Source organism: Sorex araneus, chromosome 6, assembly GCF_027595985.1.
Source record: "Sorex araneus isolate mSorAra2 chromosome 6, mSorAra2.pri, whole genome shotgun sequence".
NCBI lineage: Eukaryota > Metazoa > Chordata > Mammalia > Eulipotyphla > Soricidae > Sorex > Sorex araneus.
In genome coordinates this window covers 25,982,002-26,008,971 of record NC_073307.1, presented here as the reverse complement: position 1 = coordinate 26,008,971, position 26,970 = coordinate 25,982,002, and the positions used below count along the sequence as shown (strand labels likewise).

General features: G+C 57.0%; 1 protein-coding gene and 1 pseudogene across 2 annotated transcripts; one reads left to right on the top strand and one right to left on the bottom strand.

The window, feature by feature from the left end:
• Nucleotides 1-13,952: 13,952 nt before the first annotated feature.
• PITX1 (paired like homeodomain 1) lies at nucleotides 13,953-24,359 on the bottom strand. Of its 2 annotated transcripts, none has more exons than XM_055143193.1 (4): nucleotides 24,250-24,359; nucleotides 18,830-19,071; nucleotides 16,446-16,678; nucleotides 13,953-14,528 (listed from the first exon to the last, which is right to left on the bottom strand). In XM_055143193.1, the coding sequence occupies exons 2-4, from the start codon at nucleotides 18,996-18,998 to the stop codon at nucleotides 13,986-13,988; spliced, it is 945 nt and encodes a 314-aa protein (XP_054999168.1). In that variant the 5' UTR covers nucleotides 18,999-19,071; nucleotides 24,250-24,359; the 3' UTR covers nucleotides 13,953-13,985. The 2 variants fall into 2 exon arrangements, with proteins under 2 accessions (XP_054999168.1, XP_054999167.1); XM_055143192.1 differs by lacking the exon at nucleotides 24,250-24,359 and adding an exon at nucleotides 19,612-19,681.
• LOC129406411 (U2 spliceosomal RNA) lies at nucleotides 15,373-15,465 on the top strand (annotated as a pseudogene).
• Nucleotides 24,360-26,970: the final 2,611 nt, after the last annotated feature.

Here is a 26,970-nt window from a genome sequence, read left to right as displayed (position 1 = left end):
TCCTGTCCTCGCAGCATGTGATGGGGTGGTTTTGGACACCTAGGAAACACTGCCCTCTGCTAGTTTGTGGTCTGGGCCCCACTGGGAATGTCACGCTCCTATTCCACCCAGCGCGGATTGGCCATGCTGCACACAGCTGCCCACGTGTCGGGGACCTGCATCCCAGGTCATGCTCTGCGCCCAGTGCAATCTCTGTCTTGGGCTGGCGGGGTCTCTGGCTCTGTCCCCTCTTTGCCTGGGCCTGATCAGTGTCCCTCAGGCTCTCAGGAGAGAAAAAAAGGGCTCCAAGTGCCTCAGCAGCCAAGAGAAGAGGACCAAGGGGCGATGGCTACCTCCCCTCCACCTCTCCTCTCCCCTCTGCTGGTTGCTTTTCTATGTTATGCACCGGACAGAGGAGAGAAAAGGGTCGGCGGTGCCTGAGGGGGCATTTGAGCATCAGGGTAACCAGTTGCCCCGACTCCACCGTGCAGCCGTGGCAGGAGGCGCGCTCTGCTCTGACCTTGCGTGGTGAGAAGGGTCCCCACCGGTGTCCGAGAGGGGCATGCAGAGAGGAGTGTTTGACAAATGGAGCCCAGGGATGGGCCTGAGCGCAGGGCGTGTGGCCTCTCTCCTGGCCTGAAGGCTGCCCCGCACAGGCACAAACAGGACATCAGAGGCCACACACCTGTAGAGTCCCCAGCTGGCCTTGGAGGTCTCCCGCCAAGGTTTCCCAGAGGTGGGGGCCCCAGAGTTGACTGTTATTTTTTGCAAAATGAAGTGGAACCAGGAGCAGAGGTATGGAGAAGCCTGGGGTGGGGCCGGGGCAGGGAGTGCAGAAGGATTTTTCTCCAAGAAAGTCCAGAGCTGAGAGACAAAGTCCTCCTCCAACTGTGTCCGGTCACCAGACTCCAAGCCCGTGCGGTGACTTGAAAGCCCAGCACACTCAACAGGTGTTTTCATCATTCCATGAGGTGAGTGGCACAACTGAGGCTCCGGGGTGCTGGTGGCGGATGAGGGCCTTGCACACAGTCAGCCGAGGTTTGATCCCCAGCATCCCACGTGGTCCCCAAGCAATGCCAGGGGTAAGCCCTGAGCACCACTGGGTGTGGCCCCCAAGCCCTCTAGACTTGACTCCCTTCAGGGAGGTGGGACCTCGGAGGGCCCCTGATCTGCCCATTCCAGGCCCCCTGGCTGCCTGCAGGGGCTCCAGAACGGTGGTCCCTGTGATTCCGTGACCCGCCACCCACCCGGGCGCTCCAGGGTGGAGGGGAACAATCAATGTGTGCGGATGGGGTGGTGACGGTGACGGCAGTGGCTGAGCAGGAAACTACAGCCTGGGCAGGAGAAGGGTTTGCCTGAGGAGGCTCCGCCCCCAGCAGGAAACCAGGGGAAGGCCGGGCGGCAGACCGAGGTGCCGGGCCGGGGCCTTCCGTGCCTCCCTCACCCGGACAGCCGGCCTCAGTGGGCTCATGCCGCAGACCACCTGTGCCGCTATCTGCCGGCTTCTCCCGAGGCCTCATCAGCAAGGTGGAAGTTGCGGGGGGGACCCGAGGGGGTGTTTTTTGGGACTCTCTGGGTCCTGATCTGTGATCTTTTTGAGGGCCCTCCCCAGCAGTGCTTGAGGGCCTGGGCCACCCCGGAGATGCCTGACTCGGCAGTTTGGGCCTGATGGTTTGGCTCGGGCAGTGAGGTGCTGCTCAGGCCCAGTGGTGCTGGGTTGGAGGGGAGAAAGCACTGCTGATCCCAAAGCTCTGCCTCCAGACATGTCCGGGTCTGCACAGCTGGCAGCAGACCCCAAAGGCAAGTGGGTGGGTCCAGTGCCTGATTGACATAGGGGCTCTGTGAGAGGAAGACCTGGCCCCAGGAAGTCGCTCATCAGGGGTCTGAATCCAGAGGGGTCCTGAACCCTGTCCACTGGTCTTGGCTCAGTGGCTTTGTTGACCTAAGGGGCTGGGCGGTCAGTAACCTGGGCACTGGGAACAGGGTACTCTGGGCTCTGGACTGGGGAGAGTCAGGAAGCATAGGAGGGCTGGGAAGACAGCTTAAAGGACTGAGTGCAGGCTTTGCTTGAGGGACCCCTGGGTTCCACCCCCAGCACTGCATGGAACCCTGAGCACCATCTGGGGTGACTCCGAGCTGGAAGTTGCCTCCCAAGCGGTGCCAGGTGTGGGTGGTCCAAAAACCAAATGAAAAAGCAAAGCAATGTCGTCGGAGAGGGCACGAAGCCTGGTTGAGAAGCCGGGAGTTCAGCTGGGGGTAGGGAAGAGGCTTGGCTGCATTGTGGGTTGGGGGAGGCTTTTTGGGGCAAATATGCCCTTTACTACACCCGACTTATGCGAAGGGAGAGAGGGTGTGTGTGCGGAGGGCTGGAGTCAGTGCAGGGCCAAGCGTCCACCCCAGCGTGAACTGGAAAGGCCCCAGCTAGGCCACAGGCAGGCACGGTGTGGGAAAATCCTGGCCCAGCTGCCACAGCCTGGCAGGCATGGCCTGTGCTGTGTGGCTGTGATGTCTCGGAGACGGTGCCAAGCACTTCGCTTCGGGTGGAGTCACTGGGACGTTGAGCCCTTGGTTCAGTTAAATGGGTTAATAAACTTTGCCTGATTCCGCTGCATACTCGTGACATAATGTGATAATAGCTCTAGCAGCGCTGCTCCCCGCGGTCATCTTGCACGCCCGCACGCTTCTGGGCACGGAGGGAGGCGCGTGCACATTCCCGCACACTCGGCCCCTCCTTCTCCACTCATAAAAGCCCCTTCTTCAAAGCTTTCCCAGCCCAATGCTCTATATCCATTTTCAGGACAAATTACCAACACTTAAAAAAAATTGGTCCATTTTGCGTGAAAGCCAAGTCTAAATTACTGTAACTTTCCCCCTTTGAGTTCTAAAATTTGAAAAGGGGCAGGGGTGGGGAGCTGAGAGGGGGGACATGCCAGGGATAGAGCAAGGAAGAGGCGAGGAAGAAAGTTGAAGAGGGAGAAAAAGGTATGCAAGGCAGAAAAAAAGCAAACTGCTCATTTCAGTGAAAAAAAAAAAAGATTTCTGGAGTGATGTTTCAGTTTACTCAGGCAGAAAAATGAGAAATGGTGTGCTTATTAAATAGGCTAAGCAAGCAGGACTATTTTTAGTAGTGTAGTAAAATCTTGGTAATTGGGACCTCTTTAATAAAGATTCCATGAAGGTGCTGGTTGGCAGGCACTCACACTGTGTGTATGTGAGTGAGTGTGTGTGTGTGTGTGTGTGTGTGTGTGTGTGTGTGTGCAAGGTAGGGTTGCAAATAAGTCACTGAGTTGGAAGTGTGGGGGCAGCTGTAAACACTGGCTTAACTCTCTGGCTCACCTTCTCTCTCTGTCCCCATTGGCACCTATGATTTGGCATCTGTTTTTTAAAGGATGAATTTAAATCCCGCCCCCCCTTTTTTGACTATACCAAGCGATGCTCAGGGGTTAGTCCTGGCTCTGCACTTGGGAATCACTCCTGGTGGTGCTCAGGGGACCATATTTGGATGTTGGAGATCGAACATGGGTTGGCTACATGCAAAGCAAAAGCCCTACTCACTGTACTATCTCTCCACTGGAACATTTTTTTTTTTGTTTTTCTGGTAAAATCTGTAACTGGATCTGGAGAGGTAGTACAGTGGGCAGGGCACTTGATCTGCAGGCAGCTGACTTGGATATGATCCCTGGCATCACACATGGTCGCCTGAACCCTGCACTTTCCTGAATGCAGAGCCAGGAGTTACCCCTAAGCATCACTGGGTGTGGCCTAAAGCAAAATCAAAAAGAAAAAAATCTATAAAGGTTCACGTGACATTGTCCCACTGGCCTGCCCTGCAACAAGACTGGATCGTGAGGGCTCACCGCTCAGCCAGTTACACGCTCACCGTCAGCTATGGGGTGATAGGGTTCTATAGGTAAAAGGCCATTCTCTGTCTTAGCCACAGAGTTTGGAACTACTTTTAAATATATTTATTGCTTCCTCGTTTTGAAAGTAATAATATTCAGTGCACAAAAAAATAGACTTGGGAAGACCAAATGAAAAAAATTCCATTTGGTTCACCTGAAGGTAGTGGTAATTAATACCCTGTGTACATCAGAAACTTCTCTGTACAAATAAGAACAGTACTGTGCTTAAACACTTTCATGGCCTGCGTTGCTTTGGTTCTTTTCTTTCTTTTGAGAGGAAAATCTTAAATGAAAATAAACCAAAAAAGCAATAGCAGATCTGCTTTTATTTATTTATTTATTATTGAATCACCCTGAGATACAGTTACAAAGCTTTCATGATTGAGTTTTAGTTTCAATGATCAAACACCCACCCCTCCATCAATGCACATTTCCCAATATCCCCAATATCCCTCCTGCCACCCCCACCCCATACCTCCCCTTGCCTCTATAGCAGACAATTTCCCACATACTCCCTTTCTACTTTTGGGCATTATGGTTTGCAATACAGATACTGAGAGGCTATTGCATTTGGTCCTTTATCTACTTTCAGCACACATCTCCCATCCCGAATGATCTCTCCAACCATCATTGACATAGTGATTCCTTCTCTATTTCAGCTGCCTTCTCCCCAAGCTCATGAGGCAGGCTTTCAACCATGGAGCAATCTTTCTGGTCCTTGTCTCTACTGTCCTTGGGTGTTAGTCTCATATTCACTTGTATCACTTGTCATTCCATTGATCTTCGATTTGCTCAAGCGGGCACCAGTAGCGTCTCCATTCATCCCTGTCGCGTGCTTGTGTAGCCCAATGATATCTGCTCGCTCTAGGAACAGAAAGAGCCTCAAACTGTTCATTCAGGGTTTTGATGAAGAAGTCTGACCATCTCGTTGGTGGGTGGCCACGAGGTCTTTTGATGTCCTGTGGAATCCAGTCGGTAACAGCTCTAGTCCTGCGGTCATCTCTAAATCACATTTCGTGTCTGGCCCATCTGATTTTTGATGCCTTGGGAAATGAGACAGCGTCCCTGATTCTTGACCGTCGACGAAGGTTGGAACTCCGGATTCCTTCTCTCACTTGAGTGAAGCGTGGTACTCCAAGCATAGCTCTTTTGATTCCTCTTTGGGAGACCTGAATAGTGTTCTCATCCTGTTTTCATAGGGCCCAGGTCTCTGAGGCATAGGTTAGTGCAGGAAGAATGGTGGAGTCAAAAAGATGTGCCTGGACCCGGAGATTCTTTGTCCTCTTAACCACATCTTCGACGCTCTTAAAGGCATTCTGCGCTGTTTTCCTCCTCCTGAGCACTTATGGCGCCAAGTCGTTCCTCGTGTTGAGTTCTCGACCCAAGTACATATCTCATATTATGTTATGTAAAATTTCACAGATGAGTGCAGTCATTCTATGTCTGTCCCTCTCTTTCTGCTGCATTTATTCTTGTGTTCATGGAGAAGAGCTGGCTGCTCTCCCCTAGCTGCAGTGAGGTGGGAAGAGACGGTTCAGCACTGCAGGCCACAGGCTTCAGTGGTCACCAGGGCCTCAAAGAGGCTGCCAGCATCAGGGAGCCACGTGGAGAGGTTACCCCACAAGCAGTGGTCCAGCTCTGACACTAGACTCAGCCCCCAGGGCACCAGCCTCTGAATGCCCACAGAGAAGGGAGGCCTGTAAGTACGTATTTTCTGTTTGTTTTTGGGCCACATTAGTGATGTTCAGAGGTTACTCCTGGTTCTGCACTCAGGGATGACTGCTGGCAGGCTCGGGGAACCATATGTGGTGCCAGGGATACATCCCGGGTTGGCCTTGTTCAAGGCATGTGCCCCACCTGCTGTACTATCTGATCTAGCCCCTAAGTATGCATTTCTAACTGTGATTTTACACACCCATCCACACACGTGTGCACACACACGTGCCATGTTAGCCTTTTAAAGGCATGTTCAGTGACACAATTCGGTGAGGTCAGGTGATTCACATTGTTGTGAAACCATTGACTCTCTATTTCCATCATCCCCTCTGTCTCCCTTAGTCTAGAGCTCCCTCCCCTTGCAACCAGCATCCTGTGTTTCATTTGTATGATTTTTTTTTCTTTTCAATGTACCTTCTGTAAGTTGAGTCACAGTAAGTGTTCTCTTTTGTTCTACAACTTATCATAATGAAGACTTCGTTTCTCTATATTGTAGCACATGTCAGAATTTTCTTCCTTTTTTTTAAGCTACCAGGGACGTGTGGGAGGGAGGAGTGGGCAGTTAGTGTACTTTTGTTTTGTTTATGTTTTGTGCTGTCATGGATGGGACCCAGGCTCACACAGACACAAGTATGTGCTCTACGACAAAGCCACATCCCTGACCCGGAACTTCCCTAGGTCTGAATAGCATTCCAGGGGACGGGCCCTGGCACTCTGTTGACCCATCTGCTGAGACACGGAGGCTGTTCCCACCTCTTGGCTATTGTGGTATGAACATCTTTTCAAATCCTGCCTTTGTTTTCTTTGATTATATTCTCAGTAGGGAAATTTCTTGATCATATAGAAAGTCTGTTTCAGGTTTTGAAGGCTCACCATACTGTTTCTAGAGGCTGAAGGATCGTGCATTTCTACTAGCAATGCATAAGGGCTCCATTTTTCTCCAGATTCTACTCAATGCACAGATGTTAGGGGGAGGAATGTTTGTGTCACATCCAGCTGGGCTTGGGATCTACTCCAAGATCTGTGCTCAAGGGTTGCTCTCAGCAGTGCTCAGAGTACCATGCAGTGCCAGGGATAGAAACAGGGTAGACTGCACGCACGGATAGTGCTTGGCCTCTTTATTATATCTTGGCCCTCAACACTTTCTCCTCCCCTCTCCTCCTCTTATTTTTTTTTCTATATTTTTTGGCCACACCTGGTCATACTCAGGGCTTACTCCTGCTTCTGCACTCAGGGATCATTCCTTGCAGGGTTCAGGGGACCATTTGAGGTAATGGAATTGACTTCAGGTTAGCAATGTGCAAGGCAAGTACCCTACTCACTATGCTATTTCTCTGGCCCCAAAACTTGTATTCCTTCTTCCTTCCTTCCTTCCTTCCTTCCTTCCTTCCTTCCTTCCTTCCTTCCTTCCTTCCTTCCTTCCTTCCTTCCTTCCTTCCTTCCTTCCTTCCTTCCTTCCTTCCTTCCTTCCCTCCTTTTTCATTGTTGGGGCCACTTACTCATGATTGTGCTCAGGGAGCACTAACTGGTGTGGTTCAGGGGACAATATGCATCGTCAAGGATGGAACCTGGGCCAGCCAGGTCCAAGGCAAGTGCTTTCTTTACCTGGTGTACTATCTCTCCGACCTGACACTTTGTTCTTTTCTCTGTTCCTTTTGTTTATTTTCTCTTCTTTTTTTAAATTCTATTTTATCTTCTGTTTCCTTTTCCCCCTTCTTTCCATTTATAAACTTCCTAGAGAAGATGTGGTTTGTCATTGTGATTTTTATTATCATTTCCCTAACACCAGCAATGTGACAGAACATCTATTCATACTTGTACTGACCATTTGTATATCTCAAATCCTTTGCTCATTTATTTTGTTTTGATTTTTGTCCTTTAGGGCCACACTTCGTTGTGCTCAGAGGTGCTCCAACCAGAGATTTCTCCTGGTGGTGCTTGGGGGACCATGCAGTGCCGGGGATCTAGTTCTCCTGCATGCATTGCATGTGTCGCTCACTGAGTGGTCTCCCGGGCCCGCTTTGTTTCTTTTGAATTGGATTTATGGTGCAGGTAGACATTTGGAAGCACTGCTCAGAGCTACCTATGAAAGGGGGTGATAGAGTGGGTGTTGGAAGGAAAGGACAGAAGGGAAAGAGAACGGTTGAAACGGGACAAGCAGTGTCTAGGAATGGGGAGGAGGATAAGACAATCTTTTTTTTGTTTGTTTGTTTGATTTTTCTTTTTGAGTCACACCCATAGATGCTCAGGGGTTTCTCCTGGCTTTGCACTCAGGAATTATACCTGGAGGTGCTTGGGGGAACCACACGGGATGCTGGGGATTGAACCCAGGTGGGCCGCATGCAAGGCAAACATACTACCCACTGTACTATCACTCCGGCCCCATCCTCAGTTTCTTTATTCAGCAACTATTTGTTGAGCACTGACTGTCTGCAGATACTTCTCCAGGCATGGCTGCCTAGACCTCAGGCTGAGGATGTAGCTGAGTGACAGAGCACTTGGTTTGCTTGTGTGAGGCCCGAGGTTCAATCCCAGCACTGAAAGGAAAAACAAACAAGCAAAATCCCCATCACCCGTTTATCTCAAGGCCTGGCTTTGTATGACTGTTATCCTTCTGCCTAGCTGGCTGTGCCCACCTCTGGGAGCATCACCATGGACAAGCTTCCTGGTCCTTTTTCTAAGAGAAAATGAACTTTTTCTCTTAGAAAATGAAGCTAAAAAGAAACTTAAGTGTATGGCAGAGGCCAAGGTGGGGAGAAAGGGGGCCGCAAGCCTCAGACCACCAGCACAGATTCCAGTCCCATCTGCCTTCTCTGAGTGCAGCTCCTTGCTCTGTGACATCCATCCTCAGGGCCATTCCATGGGTGGCATCTGCTCTGGGCAGCACCAGTCAATGTGGAGGCAAGGTCAGGGCAAGCAGAGCAGCGCTTGGGGAAAACAAGTCAGACCCTACAGGGCCAGGGAGAGGTCTGGGATTGCTTCTGGGGCAAGGTGAATGGCAAGTATTGATCTGGGAAACGTGTTTAGATTCAGTGGTTGCTACTCACAGAATAACAGAGAAGTTTGGCTACGAAGTTTCTCTGGTCCAGCTTGCCCCCACCCCCACCCCCACCCCCTTTGTCCTCACCCCAGGGTGTCTTTGGTTCTCCTCACTGGAAGCCCTGCTGCTCCCCAATATAGCCCTGGAAGCTCCTAGAAGTCTGCTCTCTCTCTCTCTCTCTCTCTCTCTCTCTCTCTCTCTCTCTCTCTCTCTCTCTCTCTCTCTCTCTCCCTCTCTCTCTCTCTCTCTCTCTCCCTCTCTCTCTCTCTCTCTCTCTCTCTCCCTCTCTCTCTCTCTCTCTCTCTCTCTCTCTCCTGGAGGCCAGCATCTTTTTAATTTTTTAAGTTGTTTTTGGGCCACACTCAGCTGTGCTCAGGAATTGCTCCTGGCTCTGCACTCAAGAATCACTTCTAGGGGCCGGAGTGAGAGCACAGTGGGTAGGGCGTTGTCTTTTAGGCAGCTGTCCTGGATTTGATCCCAGGGCATTCCACATGGTTTCCTGAGCACCACCAGGAGTAATTCTTGAGTGCAGAGCCAGGAGTAACCCCTGAGTATTGCTGGGTGTGCCCCCCCCATAAGTCACTCCTGGCAGTGCTCAGGGGAGCATATGGGGTGTCAGGGATCAAACTCGGTTAGCCGTGTACAAAGCAGACACCCTCCCCACTGTACTATGTCTCTGGCCCACAGTGCAGCCAGCATTTGACAGGAACTGGAATAGTTATTTCCTTCCCATCCCCCGCCCCAGGCAATCCCAATGTGACAGGTCTGAATAAGTGAATAGTAAAGTGGGCCCAAGTGTGGCCCTGTTAGGCCGCTCTCCCCCGCCCAAGCAGGAGTCCTGCTGTGTCCCCTTAGAAGCTGTGCCATGGCAGAGCCTTGGTCCTTGCTGAGCTTAGCTCCTGGAGTGGCAGACAAGGCCACTTTTACGGGAGCTGGCATGGGGCCTGGCGTGCAATTGAGGGCCTGATGTTCACTCTTGATAGAACACAACGTGAAGTGTTCACACGTCTTCACATGTGGCAGGGCGCCCTTGAGGGAGAACGCTGCTCCTACAGCTCATCTCCTGTAGCAGTGACAGTCCGCTGGCCTCTCCCCAGCCCCAGCAGGCATCTGCGACCTGGCCTGCTTCCTCTACAGCCCCCAGAACCTGGCCCAGGGCAGGTGGTGGGAAGACAGGGCCCATATGTAGGATGGTTCCTGCAGGTGGGGAGGTCAGCAGGACTGTCAATCACGACACACTGATGATCCCCAAGAAAACTGGAGGGGAAACCACATGGCAGGCCATGAAGGACGCTTTCAGAAACAACCAGTGCCAAGAAGGCTCGCTTAATGCAGAAAGTAGAGAACAGCTGCGGCTGGAGCAGTAGTACAACAGATAGCGCATTTGCTTTGCACTCAGCCAACCGGGTTCTATCCCCGGCACCCCATACAGTCCCTGAGCCCCAGAAGTAATTGCTGATTGCAGAGGCAGGAGTAACCCCTGAGCACAAAGGATATGGTCCCCAAACAAAATCAAAAGTGATTAGGCCAGCGAGCTAGCCCAAAATCAAAAGTGTGGGGGACTCAGGTTCCAACCCCATCACACATGGTCTCCCGAGTAGCACTGGGTGTGGTCCCCAAACCAAAATAAATAGTCGTGATGCTACTGATACTAATCCTAGTCAGAGCAGAGCCGTCAATAATAAGCACGTATCGAGCCCTGACTCCGCTGGCATCACAGCTAACACCTTCCCTGAGTTATGCCATTTAATCCCCTAAACAACCGTGCAAAGTGATTGTTAGTCCCTGGAAGAAGGAACAGAGGTTCTGAGAAATTAATTAGGCCTCTTGCTCAAGGCAACCCAGAGGTGGAGCCAGAACTCAAACCCTTGTTCTCAAGGATGGTGGAGCCAAGCTGCTGGGCCAGGAAAGGGGATGCAGGGAAACATCCCCCCCCCCGCCCACCCACCCCCCACGTCATTTCCCAGTCAGCCCTGCTCGCAGGAAGCAGCTGACTCAAGCCCGTGGAGCTGAAGGGGAGACACTGCCAGGGCTTGCACCCCTTGAAGGCAGAGGCCCGTCACCCTGCCTATCCAGCTCTTACCCCACCCCCACAGAATACTGTGGAGGCTGGTCCAGATGCCCCGGCCCAGAGTGGGGGTCCTGCAGCCCATGGAGGCCTGACATCTAGGGAGAAGCTTTGGGGGTCCTCAGTGAGCAGGTGGCTCATCTACTTCCTCTGGTGCCCCTCAGTGCCTGTGCCCGTGCTGGGCACTGGCCTCCTGTTCTGCCCTTTGTTCAGCCCGTGGCGGCCCTGCCGCCTTTGCTTTACGAGAACCCGGCAAGCATCAGTCTGTGCCACATTCCCCGGGCTCCAGGCCTGTGTTACCAGCAGAAATTACCATCCCTTCTAGGCCACCCTGCCCTGGCTGGTCATGCATATGGCACGGGGAAGTCCAGTGTCGGTAGCATGGGAGTGAATCCCCTTCGTCACTTCCTGCTGGCACTGGGGGAAGTGAGGGCTCCCGGAGCGCTGCTGTGCTGGTAGAGGGGCTCAGCCCGGGAGCCTGGGTCCTGAGAGTGCGCCCCACTGAAGAGCGGGGCAGGGCCTGCCCCCCAGCCCAGCCTGGCCTGCCCACCCTGTTGAAAGCAGGCCTCTTCTTTCTCCCTTCCTCACAGCACCCTGTTCTTTTTCTTCAAAAGCACTCAGCCCAATTTGTAATTATACATGTGTTTGTTTACTTGTCCATGAGAGCAGGGACTGTGTCTGTTTTCCACGGCTCCATGCCTACATCAAGGGCAGGAATGTGTTCATTCACTGCTGAATGAATGAAGGGACCCCTCCCCCGGTGTGGCCGCCTTCAGGCAGTGCTGGGACTTCCTGCCTTTATTCCAAGAGCCCGGGCGTCCCTCAGTCCCCTCCCTGACGATCTTGCTGCAGAAGTTGCTGGGAAGGGCTGAGAACTACCTTCTGTGCCAGCCGCGAGGGGCCTCGACTCACCTTATGGCCCTGGTCGCCCCTGTCCGGCTGGGCCACCGGGGGGGGGGGGGGGGGGGATGGCTTGCTCTTCTCCCTCCTCACCCCCATTGCCTCGCTCAGTCGCCACCTGAGCCCCTGCTCACCTGGGGCTGGACCTGTCAGGAGGGGCCTCTGCCCACCCTCTTCTGCCTCCTGCCCTCCACCGAGACCAAGGCCTCCTGGCCTTGGCAGATGTGTGAGGCCGGGGAGCCAGATGTGATTGTGTTTATGTTTCCAGAGTGAGGGGTCGGTGCTCTGGACTGAAGCTGTTGGGGGAGGGGCAGCCTGGCTGCAGCCCCTGCCCCAGGTGCCCCTCCCCCACACCTCCTGCCCTGCTCCCTGGAAACCCCAGGCTCCCGCGTGGGCATCCTCCCTCCAGGAAGGACCTGGCAGTCTCACCCAAAGGCGAGAAGGCCAATGGGAAGGTGCCTGGAAAGAGTCTGAGGGCTTTGGGCTCTGCCTGACCTTGGCCCAGCTGCACCCATGCTGGGGCTTCTTTTTGCCCTCTGTACCGGGGAAGCCTCCGACAGAGAGGCTGTGCTGATCTAGTTTGAGAACATGCAAAGGGTCCCCAGCCATGTGCTCATGCCTAAGGCCATGGCGGTGCCATTACTCCCAGCTCCTGGGCAGCGCCCACCCCCCATCACAAGGTGATTCTGAAGGAAGAATACCAACCCCTCCTTCCCCTGCCGGCTGCAGCTGCAAACATTTTGTTCTGCCATTAGAAATGACTTACTTAAGGGAAGCAGAATTTTACAGGCAGTTTACAGGCTGGTCTTGTTCAGTAGTTTCCAAAATCGAGGGCAGGAGGCCGGGAGTCCGGATGGCAGGGAAGTGACAAGTGTGAGCCGTCTGTGACAGACACTTTCTCATGGCGCAGCGGCTCGGCAGGCAGGCAGGCATCTGCCGCGGGGTTGGATTTGGGACCCTGGAGAAAGGAACAGCGGCTGGGCAGTGATCTGGAGGTGCCAGATCACTGGGCCTCTTGCAAACAGCTCAGGGCAGCTCTCTAAGGTACAGGGTCCACTGGAGCAAAGGCAACCCCGCCCCAACGATCTGGCGGGACGGGCGCCTAACTCACGGGTCACCACCGGCTGGGCAAGAGCTAGCCAGGTGGGAAGGAGGGCATTGGAGGGGAGGGCGGGGAGGCTGAGTATGACCGCGTTTGGTCGGGCGGGAGTGGGGTAAGCGCCATACTCCGGCTCTTCCCCCTTAGCCTAGGGGACTCCGGGTGTCACTTCCCCCCTCTACCCGCATCCCTCCTCTGCCCAATGAAGCAGTCAGGGCGCAGCCAAGGTCAGCACGCTCGTACTATGGTTTTTAATAGACGTACATGGACAAGTCGATATAGACAGATTTATAATTCTATACAGTCAGTCCGACATACACAGGGACGCTGTAAACAGGGGCGCGAGCCGGAGAGCGGGTGTGCAAAGTGGGCGCGGCGGCGGCGCGGGGGGCGCACCCCGGCCGCACCCCGAGCTCTTCCAGCTCGACTCTTGCATGGCGGGCGGTGAGAAGGGGGTCTCTTCGCAAGGACGAGGGATGGGGGGGGTAGGAGGGGGGTTACCTCCTAGCCCCGGAGCGCAGCTGAAGGCGTGGGCCTGCCAAAAGGCTCGGGTACTCAGTGGAGACGAACCCTCTCCAGCCCGGAGACGCACCGCCAGCTACAACTCCGCGGCCTTAACAGAGGACTCCGGGGCGCGGGGCGGGAGAGGGCACTTCGGGGAGCGCCAGTGCCGTGTGCGGCTGCACTGAGAGGCCCCGATGCAGGGCCGGCCGCCGGGAGGCCCGGCGCGACACCCGCTCCAACTCGGATCCGATAGGAGCCAAGGGGAACTCGGCCGGGCCCAGCTCGGAACGGGCGTCTCGGTGCGTCCGGGGTGCGCCGGGACCCGGGTTCCTGGGACTCGGCGCAGTCAGCCCGTCGGCCCCCCGCGGCCTTTCAGTCCCGCTCCAGCGCGGGGGGCACGCTGGCTCCAGGGCGAACTCTCCGGGCTGACGGGCCCCGGCGCTGCCGACGCGGCCGCGGGGACCAACGCTCCCACTCCGCGCACTCCCGAGGGAAATTGCAACTCATCCGTTTTTTTTTTTTGTTAGTTTCTTTGTTTTGTTTTTTTTTTTCTCCGCGGCACTTTTTTTTTTATCCGACAGCTTTTGTTTCGTCTCGTTTGGGAGGGCAGAGTGGGGTCCAGGAAAGCAAACACGAAACCAACCCGGAGGGGAGTGGGGAGGAGAGGGCGGCGCAGCGCGAGGCCCGGCGCGCGGAGTCCGGGGGGCTCCCCGCGCGCGCCCGTGCGTCCCGGCCCGCCCCGCCCCGCGCCGTGGCCCCGCGTGGCCCGGCGGGCGGTCAGCTGTTGTACTGGCACGCGTTGAGGCCGGACGCCGGGCCCTGCAGGCCGCCGTAGCCGAACGACGAGTGCTGCTTGGATTTGAGCCGCAGGCTGGCGAGGCTCGAGTTGCACGTGTCCCGGTAGACGCTGTAGGGCGAGGCGGGGGTGCCGTACGGGCAGGCGCCCGGCGACATGGCCGAGTTAAGCGAGGAGCCGGTGAGGTTGTTGATGTTGTTGAGGCCCGAGTTGGGCATGCCGGGCACGGCGCCCGGGCCCATGCTCGACGGCATGGTCATGGAGGAGATGGAGCTGGGCGCCGAGAACATGGACTGCGACGACAGCGGGCTCATGGAGTTGAAGAAGGTGAAGCTCTTGGTGGAGAGCGGCGCGGGCGCCAGGCTCTTGGCGGCCCAGTTGTTGTAGGAGTAGCCGGCGGCGTACACGTCCTCGTAGGGCTGCACCAGGCCGCTGAACTGGGGCACGTAGCCGCCCTTGCACAGGTCCAGCTGCTGGTTGCGCTCGCGCTTCCGCCACTTGGCTCGCCGGTTCTTGAACCAGACCTGGGGGAGGGGACCGAGAAGGGTCAGGGCCGCCGCGGGCACAAAGACCCCCCCCCAGCTTCCCCCCCAAGCCCGCGCCTGCCCCCGCAGTCTTCTTTCCCGACACCGTTTCTTTCGTCCACGTTTCCGCCCCAGCCTTCTCTCCGTAATGGTTCCCTTCCTGCCCCCAGAAAACACGAGATATTTCCTCTTTCTGATCTTGAGCCTCTTCTCCAACTTAAATTCGTTTTCTTCTCCTAACACGGGCCCTCGTTTATTTCTAACAAAATATTCGTTTTCCTTCTCTCTCAGCCATTCCATCCCCTGCTTTCTCCCCCAAATAGGTCCGCCTTTATCTACTAAATAGTTCAGCCTTTTTCTTCTCCCTTGAACACAAATGATATTTTTCTTCCGGGAAACATAGGTTTCTTGCACTGCCCCCCCCTTCAAATAGTCTTATTTCCAACTTTATGGACAATGTTTTATTTTTTAATTTCTACCTGAAATGTTTATTTTTGTTTGGGCCTCCCTTCTATCTGGATATCTTTCTTTCCCCCTCAAAACAGCCCGTTTTCTTCGTTACTCCTGTTTTAAATTTCTTCCCCAAGATTTTTCCCATTCCCAAATATCTGACCTTCACTGTTTCTCTGAAATAGTTGATTCGTTATTTTCTCAAATACTTGATTGCTTTGCTTTCCCCCTTAAATATTTAGTTTCTTTCCTGCCACCCAAATATATGCCAACTAGGTTTCTCTGCAAATATTTGATTTCCTTTTACTTCTTACTCGTTTCTCCCTAATGTTCCCTACCCCCCTCTACTTTCTCCTATAAAATCTAGTAACCGTGTCGCCCAACCCCTAGTTCTTCCACTTCTTGGTCTTTTGGCTAAGATAAAGTGTATCTGTTCTTATCAGTTTAATATTTGATACGCGCCCAACTTCTGGTCTTGCAACTCCTTGCTTACCCTCCTACTGCATGGCCCCCTGCCCCCAGTTTCCCAGGTGAGCTTTTGGGTCCCCGTACTTCAATTTTCTCCCTCCCATGTACCTAGGCAGCTAAGAAACTGGGCAGGATTACTGTGCTGGGTGACTGGGCACCTCTTCACTCCCTGTCCCATTGGACCGGCCAAGGCTCTGGACAAGGCGGATGTGAGCTGGAGTTAGGGAGTTTGAGGACCTGGGGAGGTTCTGGTCTGCTTTTGGAAGGTGCTCTCAGTAACCCATGAAAATACTTGCTCACCCAGAGAAGCAAGATTCTCTCTTGGCGCTATGACAGGATAGCATTGCTTTTCCGGGGAAGCAAAGGGTGAGGAGAGGAACGATGCAGTTCGTTCTTAAATGGGAAACATCCCTGGAGGGACTTGGCTCCCGGGTGACTGTCCCTTTGAGCTGCCACCCTCTCCTAACCTGTGCTGAGCCCTACATAGGAAAGATAAGGTTTAGGGGGAAAGTCAGGTGGAAAATATCCCGAGATTCTGGCAAATATAGGGACGGGCGGAAGAAGTGGGCCAGAAAGTTTGAGATATCCAAACCTAGATACTTTTCAGGGCTTTCGGGACTGCCAGGCAGGATCTGCCTTTCCCTTTCGTTTTCCCGTGAAGGTGCCGGTAGTTCCCGAAGTCCCCAGCAGCGGGGAATCCTCTGCTCATTCCAGAGTGGGAACGTCTGAGTGGGACCTTATGGGACAAGGAAGAGCCTGAAGCTGAGGAAGGACGCAAGCCAGTGGGATGGAGGAGCCGCGGGTGCTAGCCGGTCTGGGCTTAGCAAGGTCTGAGTTTAACAGAGGGCCTAGGTGGAAGCTCTGGGGACACAAGGCGGGAGCAGGTATGAATGGCTCGACTGAAGGTGAGTCTAAGCTTTGAAGGGCGCTAGGCCAGGCTGCCAGCGACGACCAGCTGGGTCTGGGGGCCCCCCTTAGGAGCACAAACTGTGTGCTCACCCTCACGCGCGGCTCCGTGAGGTTGGTCCACACGGCGATCTCCTCCCGCATGCTCATGTCCGGGTAGCGGTTCCTCTGGAACGTGGCCTCCAGTTCTTGCAACTGCTGGCTCGTGAAGTGCGTACGTTGCCGCCTCTGCTTCTTTTTCTTGGCGGGGTCTTCGGCACCACCGCAGCCGGTGCCACCGGCACCGCTGTCCTCAGGCCCTTTGGGCTCCCCGCCGCGCTCTTTCTCTGAAGCAGGCAGATGGGGGCTCCGGTCACCTCGGGTTTCTATCCCTTTAAAGGCACCCCCATCCCGGCTCCACCGAAGAGCCCACCGCTGGCCTCCGCAGGCGGCCCCTTCCTCCCGCCAGGTGCCAGGAATTGCCCGCATTGGAAAAAGCTCAGGGTAGGAACTGGGGGGGGAACTTCTGGTTTAGGGGAATGGGGGATAAAGGCGCCAGAGTGGGCCCAGGTGCCCAAGCAGGGCCTTGTCCCCTCTGGCGCTGGCCCTTACTGCTGTTACCGCAAACGTGTGATATTTCTGTGGGTTTTCAGGGCGGGGGAAATCAGTGGAGAAATTTTTGTTTTTCTGAACTAGGCATTTCTAGTTTTAGCTTTTCCTAGTGTGAAACAGGCAGCGGGCCGGTGGAGTGAGAGCCAGGATCTGGACTGCATTCCTTCCGTCTCCATCGCCCCACGACTGTGCTTGAGTCCCATCGGCCAGGCACCACTCAATCTGAACCCTGACCTTAATTCCATGCCTCAATTTCCAAGACCCAGGAAAATCGCCCCCAGTAGAAGCTTAGACAGCGAATTTAGCTAGGGAAGGCCCTAAGCCAAAGAGAGCAGAGCACGCTGCACTAAACAGATGCAGTCATAGAAACATAGAAACAAAAAATTAAAACACTAAAGCCCAGAAAAGCTCACAGATCTATGCCTAAAAACACAGAAAAGGCCACAAACTCTAAAATATGCATGCAGTGATAGCAAATGCAAATGGAGAAGTCAGAATATTCCGTGAAGAGTACCCATGTGCACAGACACAGGCACTGATTTTTCTCCAGTTTAAAAAAAGCACATGCCTGTAGATAGACTTTTAAAACTCCTCAATGACGCCCTCCTAGAGATATTTTTTAAGTGCCAGGGGGAAACAACACTGTAGTCAGATCATTTAAATTCCAAAAGTGACCCGCTGTAAATGAATTTTGAGAAAATCCCAGCAAACCACGCCATTTTGGATTTTTGGATCAGGTTTTTAAAGTCTCCCGAAGAAAATGTTGCCTTAGGTAAATTAAATTTCAGAAAACTATTCCGAGGGTTGAAATTATTTCTACATCAAAACATACAGAACAAAAAAATCTATCAGTTTGCCCTCATCGGTTTGCTTTTCGAAGGCAAATTTATAACAATGTATTTTGCCGGGTTTTAAAGAAGGAAAAACAACCACGTTTAAAACTTGGGAAAACAAAAGTGCAGTCCAGCGCAGACTGTTTTTGAACTAAGCAAACAGAGGCTCTCAGGGAAAGTCACTTAAGGATGCAAAACAGAAACAAATAGAGATTAAAAACGCGTGGAGAAGCACTCAGAGGGGGATTAAGACGTGAGCGGCGCCCACGGCCCCGCAGCCAGAAGCTCCGCGTCCAGGAGTTAGGGACGCGGGCCGGGGAGGCTGGCGATCGGCCGCACCACTGCCCGCGCTGTCTACCCCCTGCCCTGGTCCAAGCTTGTGGCAAGGTTTGAAAAAAAAAGAAAAAGAAAAAAGAAAAGCGGCCGAGGGGACCGGCTGCGCGGCCTGCCGGACCCGGGTTCTGCGCGCACGTGGAGACGGGCGTGCGGCTGTGGGTTCGGGTAGGTCTTATCCTGGAGCTTATCTCAGCGACCCCCTAGAAGCCTGCCTTCTACTTGAGGCTCCTCTACACCCCCACCCCCCACCCCCGTTTGCTTTTCTGACTTTCCCCATTCAGTCTTTCTTTTCGCCCCGCTCGCTCTCAGCAATCGCCAACAGCCGCGAGTGCCTTGCGCCCTCCGCACACCTCCCCACTCCACCGTCCCGCCAGTTCTCTGGGCATTTTTGCCCGCCGGCCCCATCCCCTCTGTCCCCCTCGCTACCTGAGGCACTTAGGCGCTCAAGCCGACGCCCCCAACCCATCCCGTCCTATTTGCGGGGGATCTGCAAGTGCTGTCAACCCGACCGCGCGCGCATCTGCTGGAATCCCGGCGCGTGGTGGTGGTGGGGGGGTGTCCCGCGCAACTACTCTCAAAACTTAGGTTTCCGCGTTGCAAAGCGCGTGAGTTTCCGCGACCCCGATCAGATCGAAAGCCGGGGACGGGAAAGGTTCTGAACTCGTGCGGCGCGGAGGCAGCGCCAGGCCCTCCTCCCGCGCGGGGCGCCGCGCTTACCTGGTAGCTCCGTGTCGGAAGACTCGCTGGCGGAGTTCTCCAGCGGCTCGCGGGGATCGGCGGCGCGGGCCAGGTGGAAGGTGGGCCCCATGTCGTGCGGCGGCGGCGGCGGCGGCCGGAGCCCCTCCGGGAGCCGCTCCAGGCTCATGCCTCCCTTGAAGGCGTCCATGGAGGCGGGGACCGCGGCGGGCGCTCCGGGGGCCGCGGCTGGGCACGCCCGGCCCGGCCGCCCTGGCTGCGACCTGCGAGGACAAGAGCGCAGCACCTAAGCGGCTGCCCCCTCGGGCTGCCTGCGCCCGCAGCGACGCCGCGCCCGCCCCATGGGCCGCCCAGGGCTGCGGGCCGGCCGGGCGGCGGCGGCGGCGGCTCCCCGCGACCCGGCGCCTGGCTTCGCGCTCCGCGCTGCGTTCCCGCCGCTCGGGCCTCCGCCGCCCGCCCGGCCCGGCTGCGGCTCCCGATCCCGGGCCGGTTTCTAAGGCTCCGGACGGCGCCCGCAGAGTCTGTCTTAAAGCGACAGCGCGCACCGCCAGGTTCCAGCAGTCCCTGCGCCAGGGGTGGTGGGTGGGGTGGGCCCGGGTGGGAGGGGGCCGGGCAGGCGGGAGCGCGCGGGCGGAATCCAGCCCCGAGCCGCCCGCGCCGCCGCGCCCGCCCCGCCGCCGCCCTCCCTCCGCGCCGCGCCCGCGCCCGCCCCCTCCGCAGCCACCTTCCCGCCGCCTCCCCGCCCCCCGCTCCCCACCCCCCTCGGCCTCGCCGCGCCTCCCCTGCCTTCCCCGGTGACACACCGAGCTCTCCCTCGGCCGCACAAAAGAAACGCATCTGGCCTGGAAGTCCCGCGCGGCTCCTCGTGCCCACCTCAAGCCCCAGATGACTTGTTTCGCTCAGCACCAACTCCTGCCCGGGCCGCCCTCGAAGTCCTCACCAGCCCTGGCGAGAGAGCGCGGCTCAGGATGTGGGGACGCCCCCCTAGCAGGAGCGCGCTGAGCGCGGGGCGCCCCTGAGCCCGGGCCAGGGCGGGGGCAGAGCCTGGGGCCCGTCCCGGCAGCTCCGAGCGGCGGCGTCCTCGTCCAGGGGCCAGCGGCCCCTCCTTCCCGGCCTCTCCTCCCGGGACCTGCGCCCCGACTGAGTGACAGCAGCCTGCGCGCTAAGGCCCCCAACTCCCTCATGTGCCTCCTCATTAGCTTGAACCCTGTCCCCGAAAAGCTGCTTCTCAGGCCTCCCGCTCTGCACCGCAGTCAGCTTTCCGGGGTTGGGATAGAACTGATGGCTTCTAATCAGACGAAACGTCTCTGTTGGCTCCAGGCCGCTGTGGAGTGCAGCAGGAGACCCCCAAGAGCAGCCAGGCCTCACGGCCTTCAGAAGGGTACCCTCCTGGTGTTCTGCCACTGCTGTGGTCAGGACAGAATCATCTGGGACCAGGCTTGGAAGGGGTGGGGGTGGGGTGGGCTCTCTCTACCCCTCTCAGGGCAGGTTTGACTTCCTAGAGCTGCAGGCCTGGCCTCTTACCCAGGCCACAGAGGTGTGTGTGCATGGGGTGGTGGGGGCGACACCACCTCCTTCTCCCCCCCTCTAGATTCAACCTCGAGTCCTCCCACTTCAGTGAAGTTTGTTGAAGGATTTTGCTCAACACTTGTTAACTGGCTCTGAGACTTGAGAGTTTGAGCAAACTAGGCAACAGTTGGGGTGTTGGGTGTCCCCCTGGCCTGCTCCTCTGGCTGCTGCTGATTTCTAGGCTGACCAGATCCTCTAGGTTGAAGCAGTGCTGGGCAGGACAGTGGCTGGGAAAGAAGCAAGCACTGCCCTCCAGGCCCAGGGGCCCTCCCCTGTGAAATTCTCATCTCCCAGGGATTCTGCTTGGACCCAGGTGCACAGACTATCCACACACAGGCACTCCCCGGGGCTTTCTCACCCTTCCACCGAGCTCCCCGTGTGAGGGAGCACCTGCACCCTAAGCTCCACTCTTCGTGGAGGATGGTGGGGGCAGAGGCAGAACTCTGCCCACTCCCTGGGCCACAGCCCAAGGTCCCCAGCTTGGAGCCAGGAGCAGAAGGTACAGTCCTTAGTCCTGACCCTCTGTCACTGGATGCCGTGACTGCAGGCAGGATGAGCCCCAGGAATTCAGGCTAGCAGTTATTCCTGCCCTTTCCTCCCCAAAAGAAGTTTTCTAAGTTGAGCCCCCCAAGGATGTAGTGGGGGTATGGGTGAGGGAGGTCAAATACCCGCCTCTGCCCCTCACCCCTATCCTTGACTGCATTTTGGGGAGGAGGCTCCTGCAGCAGTAGCTACCGTCTCTCCAGGAGGATCCAGGTGCTGATGCCTGCCAGGGGGTGCCTTGCGTGCACCCCAGCTTCCTGGTAGCCTTTCCCTTCTGGGGTGGCCTGCTTCCAGGCCTCTCTGGGGCACAGGAACAGGCGCATGCCGACCCACATGGGGACTGCACTGAGAGACACGCATACTCACCACCGAGGGGCATCTAGCCCCATGAGTGGGACACAGCCAGGGTGCCGCTGCCCAGAAGGCAGGGGCTGCTGGGCAGGGAAGCCAGTTGGGGGGAGATGAAGGGTGTGATGAGGTCAGGGTGGGGTGCATGCAGCACTGCTAGGCGCTACTGCCAGGGCACAGAATCACTGGTTGACATGCGGGCATCCAGGGTTCTCAGCTCCCCACTTCCCAGTGAGCAGGGGTGAGGGCCCTCCCCAGTGAGCTCTGACCCAGCTCCAGAAATTCCACTGGAGGGGCTGGCAGCCTCACCCTGCTGCATTGAAGGCAGCCTGAGAACACCTGCTGTGTAGAAGGCGTCTCAGATCTTTGCCGGTGAAGTTCCAAGTAGCCAGGGACCCTGCACCCCAGAGATTGGGGCCAAGACCAGCAGCCACTCTCTGTTCTGCAAGCTGTGGGCAGCCCTGAAAAGGGAGGGAGGGAGTGGTTGGTGTGAGGAGGCCCTGGCCTGTGCCCGGGGTGTTGGACGCTGCTGGCCCTCTACTCCCAGCCGCACCCTCTGCTGGCCACTGTCCCAGGCTGGGTCGGGGCTTCCTGCCCACTTGCACAGGTCACACCCGGACACGCATACAGGAGTGAAAGCAGAGGGGCTTCAGTGTCCCCTGGCTCTGCCATGTTTGCTGGGTGACCTTGGGCAGGGCTCCGTTTCCATGTCCCTGCCCATGATCACAGACCCGGGTGTCAGACCGGAGACCAGACATCCTCCCTGTGCAGCGGGAGGAGAGGGCGAGACGGGGCTGCGGGGATGGGCTCCCGCGGTGCCTCGATCTGTCCATCTGGGCCACACAGCCAGCCCTGATGCTGCGACTCTCAGGAAATTTGGGGCTTAACAGTCCTGGCTGGCTGAACAGAGGAGAGAGGGGCTGCTGGGGCTGGGGGCGGGGGGTTGCATTAGTCACCATAGGGACCCTTCCTGAAGCTGATCTCACTCAAAACAGACTCAGTGCCCAGGAATGGTTTAGTGATTTAACTCGGGAAGGGTGGTTGGAGGGCCCTCACGGCCGCATCCCTCCACTCACTCCTGGGGGTACCTGGCCCTCACATTTACACCAAAATCGAAGGATTTTAGGAAAAGGAAAGGAATGTGCCGAGGCTTGCCCTGGGGGCCATCCACGGCTTCCCGGGACATTCCAGCCATAAGCCTCTTAGGCCGTGGAGAAGTTCAAACTAGAAAACCCTGCTTCAGAGCAGAGTCCAGACCACCTACCTCCGTCCGCCTGATCTAACACCCTCTCGCCAATAAAAGACCTCACTTCTCTGAATACAAGCAATTACTGGGCGAGGGGGGAAAGAGGTTCTCGGGCAGGGCCCCCGAAAGATCTCACTGGCTTCTTTCAGTTTCCCAGGGCGCCAGGCAGGGGCTGCCCCCTCCTCACGCCAGCATTCTGGTAGAGAGAGAGAGAGAGACAGAGAGACAGAGAGAGAGAGAGGGGGGATGTGCTCAGGCAGCAGGGCTGAGCGGAGCTCCGAGGGGACCTCGACTCTATCCCGAGAGGACCCCATCACCTTCCTCCCGGGCCAGTGGGATTGTTAACGGGAGATAACAGTGCCAGGGGCTGATCCATTCCGCAGTTGGAAAGTGGTCTGGGGTCTGGGAAGAGGGTCTCTGTGCTGTACCCGGCTGCCTCGTCTCCCCAGCAGTAGCTTTCCAAGAGAAGGTCACTCACTCTGGAAAGAGCGGGCTGGAAGGTCAGAGAATAGGCACACACCAGCCCAGTGTCCAGGCAGCCTGCTGTGTCCTGCCCAACACCTTTCCCCCGCCCCAGCCAGCAGGGATGTGCTCCAGTATGGGGTGGGGAAAGCTGGTACAGAGGGCCAGCCTGCCCCCCCACCTCGGCTGCAAGCCCCCGCTGTAGCTTTTGCCAACACCCTAAACCTGTCTCCTCTGCCAAGTGGACAGCAGCCTTGCTCACCTCCTCCTGGCCTGGTGACTGTCAGAGGCTCTTGGGATGCCAAGAGAATACCCGAGCCACAGTTTCTCAGAAAGGTGGCCACTAATATTTTTTACAGCCCCAAAGTCCGAAAACCAGGTTTTCCACCCCAGGGTGCCAATTTCTGCCACCAGTTCTCTGGGGTGCTAGGGTCCCGCCTGCTGAATTGGTTCCGATTTGGGAGTCTAGTCAGTTTGCAAAGAGACCCGGCTCTGGAGAAGCCCGAGGCACTGGGGTCCTCTCTGCCCCTGACCCTCCCGGGAAGAGAGGCGGTGGGGATGTCTCTGCTGGGTTTGCCAAGAGTAATTTTAGTGTTTCCCTAGATGTCAGAGGGGAAGCCCTGCTCGTGCTGGGGAAGGGAGTCAGCGTTGGGCCTGGGGGCACTTTCCAAGCTCCAGGACTGGACGGTGTTGGGGTGTGTGGCTCAGAGGGGGCTAGGGTAGATGTCTGCAGTTTTTCTGCGACATCGCTGCGCCAACAAACGAACGAATGGAGAGGTTTCGTTTAAGAAAAAAACCCTCTTGACGCGAACCTAAAGCCATAGTCCTGGGGCCGCGCCGAGGGGCCAGAGCGTTCGCTCTTGCAGGGGCCCCCCGGGGCCAGGGCGCAATGCGGAGCGGCGGGTGGTTTTCTAGCTCTTCCCACACAACCCCCCGAGATTTCACTGTGGCTGCGAGGGGCGTCCTGGACCGTGTCGTTCGCAGGGCCGGGGCCGCGCCCCTCGAGGCTGCTATCCTCTTGGGGTGCCCGGGGCCGCAACGCGGTTTGGACCCGCTGGCTTGGGTGAGCCCCGCCGGCGACGGCTTTCGTGGTCATGCCCGGGGCGCAGGGACAGGCTCCACGAGCTACCCCCAACCCCGATGGCGCCTGGTCCCCATGCACCCCGTGCGCGCCGCGAGCTGGACCCCACGCACGCCGGGCGCAGACGGAACTCAACCAACACCTCCCTGCTCCCCAATCCCGCCGAACCCCCCTTAAGCCCCCGGCACTTACCCGATCCTGGCTGTGCTGCGTCTGCGGCTCGTCGGCTCCGGGCTCGCTCGCCGCGGACTCTGGCTGGGGCTTCGACTCGAGCTGGGGCCCGGGATCCAGTTGCGTCTCGGTCTCCGCGTGCAGCTCCGGCCCGCGTAGCTTCGCTACATCCCCGCGCACAAGGTCGGCGCTGCCTCGGCTCGGCCCGCTCCACCCGCCGCCGCCGCCGCCGCCGCCGCCGCCGCCCGTCGCCCGCGGGGAAGGCGGGGACACCGACCCGGGAGGCGGGAAGGGGGGAGGGGAAGCGAGGCGCACGCCTGAACCCGCGGGGAGGGGGCGGCGCGCGGTCCAGCCGGCTAGAGGGGTGCGGGCCTCCCTCGGGGCGCAGGCGGGGGTCGGAGCGGCCAGAGTCCGGGGAGCGCGTCCCGGTACCGCGCGCGCGTCCTAAGAGCCTGGCTGCACGCGGACGAGGCCAATCTCGGGTCCCGGCCACACACTTTTTCTCCTTGGGCCCAGTTTCCTGGCGCTCGAGGGACCAAGCCCGAATTTACGTTTAGTCGGGTCGGGTTGGAGTTTCACCGAGTCCTGCCAGGTGCCGGGGGTTTAGGAATGGGACTCCTGCCGGGCCGTCCGCTCAGCCTGCGGGAGGGAGCTGGGCTTGCATGCTGGCGGGGAGAGTCTGCTGAGCACCGCCGTGGAGCCAACGAGGTTTGAGGACGGACCCCAGGATTTCTCTGGGTGGTTGGGTGGGGGCAACTATATCGCGACCTGCGCTCTCTTGGAGGATCCCCCCACCTGCCATCCTCCCAGGGGCTGGGCCCACGAGGAAAGGGGAGCCCGATCCGTGAGAACAGACACTTCTGGCACCTTGTCCAGCCCCTCCCGGCACCCCCTCCCGGTCACCCCGCATGTCTTGCGTAAGGGGGAAGCTTTCAACCCCTGTGGCCCGCTAGGCCTGGTTCTGGCCGACGCCCCCCGGGAAATGGGCAGGATTGAAGGGGGATGGGGGAAATTTCTCGTCCACGCTCACTACCGGTTCTCCACTCTTGCCCATGGCCAGACAACCGGGCACGTGCCACCCCGTGGGACAAACCAACCGGACTGTGTCCTGGCTTTCCCCAATACTGCCTACAAGCTGCTGCGGCTGGGAACGCCCTGGTTGGGGGTGAGGGGTCGGCCCACTCTGGCCGGGCACCATCCTCAAGGATAGTAGCTGCAAGCCCGCGGGCCGCTTGGCTGTCTCGGCTCCTGCGCTTGGGCGCAAGGTGCCGGGAGATGGCAGTACGGCGGCCCCAGCATCAATGTTTCATGAGGTGCCGTCACCGGTGGCGCCTCGCTGCCTGCTTCTCGCCCACAGCTGCTGCGAGAGAGGCCACAGCCCTGCGCGCCCTGCCTGGCGCCCAACCAGCCGGCTCTCTCCCCCAAACCTCCGACCCAAGTGGGGCTCCTGGCTCAGGCTGTGTGTGAGGGGGATTGGCCTCTCTTTCCGGCCTGCTGCCCCAGCCTCCTGTGGCCTCAACTCTGGGGAAAACCTCTCCGGTGGGGTGTGGGGCTCCGTACACAGGGTCACCTCCCCTACTCTACCTGGTGCAACTTTCAGACTTAGGCCTGGGAGGGGGGCACTGGTGGCCAGGCCAGGGCCTTCCTTGATGCAGTGTGGAAGGTTTCTCCAAAAAACACGGGCTGCTTTTTCTGTGAAAAAGCCTCCCCAAGCCTGGCTGGCCCTCAGGCTGCAAAACTGCAGACTTTCTGGATATTCGGCAACCTGTCACCTTCGACCTCCCCCCCCCTCCACACCCCCAGTGTATCTCTGTGTCTTCACATGTACCTATTTGGGGTGATTTTCTCTCTGGCCAAGAAATAGAAATGTTTGGGCATTCATTCATAGTGTTCCAGAGGGGACCAGGTATCTGGAGGGGCAGAGCCCCAAGAAGACTACCCCAGACACCCAAATGGCCAGCCTTGGGTTCCCAGTGTTGAAATATCATGTGCCCAGGGACTAGTCACTCACAGCCTTAGCTTCCCTCCCTGTGCCCCGGGGAGTCTAGGAGTGTCCTCCAGACTGAGGGGGTGATGGGTTGGAGCTCCGGGGCAGCTGAGCTGAGTGTTAATTGTGACCTGTTACTTGTGACCCTGTTAATTTTGCCAGTTCTCTGGACCCTTTAAGGAGTGTGTCTTTGTTTCCGTTTTCCTCCAGGCTGATTGTCGGTTGCACAGGCAGATACATACCTTTTCCTGGGACAGCCCTGTGCCTTCTGCTCCGCTGGCTCCAGAGCTGGGAATTCAGGCAGGCAGGTGGGTGGATCGCCAGGGCCCCTCAAGGCTCACATGGGAAGAAACTGGGTGAAAATAGGCTTATTATTATTATTTTTTTAAATAAAGGAAAAGATCTGAGGGAAACACAAGCATGAAGGTGGGTAAATTTGTAACTGTACCCTCACAGTGACTCACTTATTAAAAAATAAATAAAAATAAATAAATAAATAAATAAATATGGTGATATTAGAAGCAAACAAAATAAAATATATACCTAAAAAATAAAGGAAAAGATCTTCTTTACATTGCTTTCAAGGAGAATGCCTGGTTCACCATGGTTCCCCTTCAGGTTTTGACAACTTGGGGGTACATGTACTCATTCCCCTTGGAAGCCCAGAGATCAGGCATCAGCCTGAGGGAGCCTGGAGCTGGATCCACCAGGAAGAGAAGTTGAATGTCCTTTGCGCTTTCAGATACGAAGAAAGG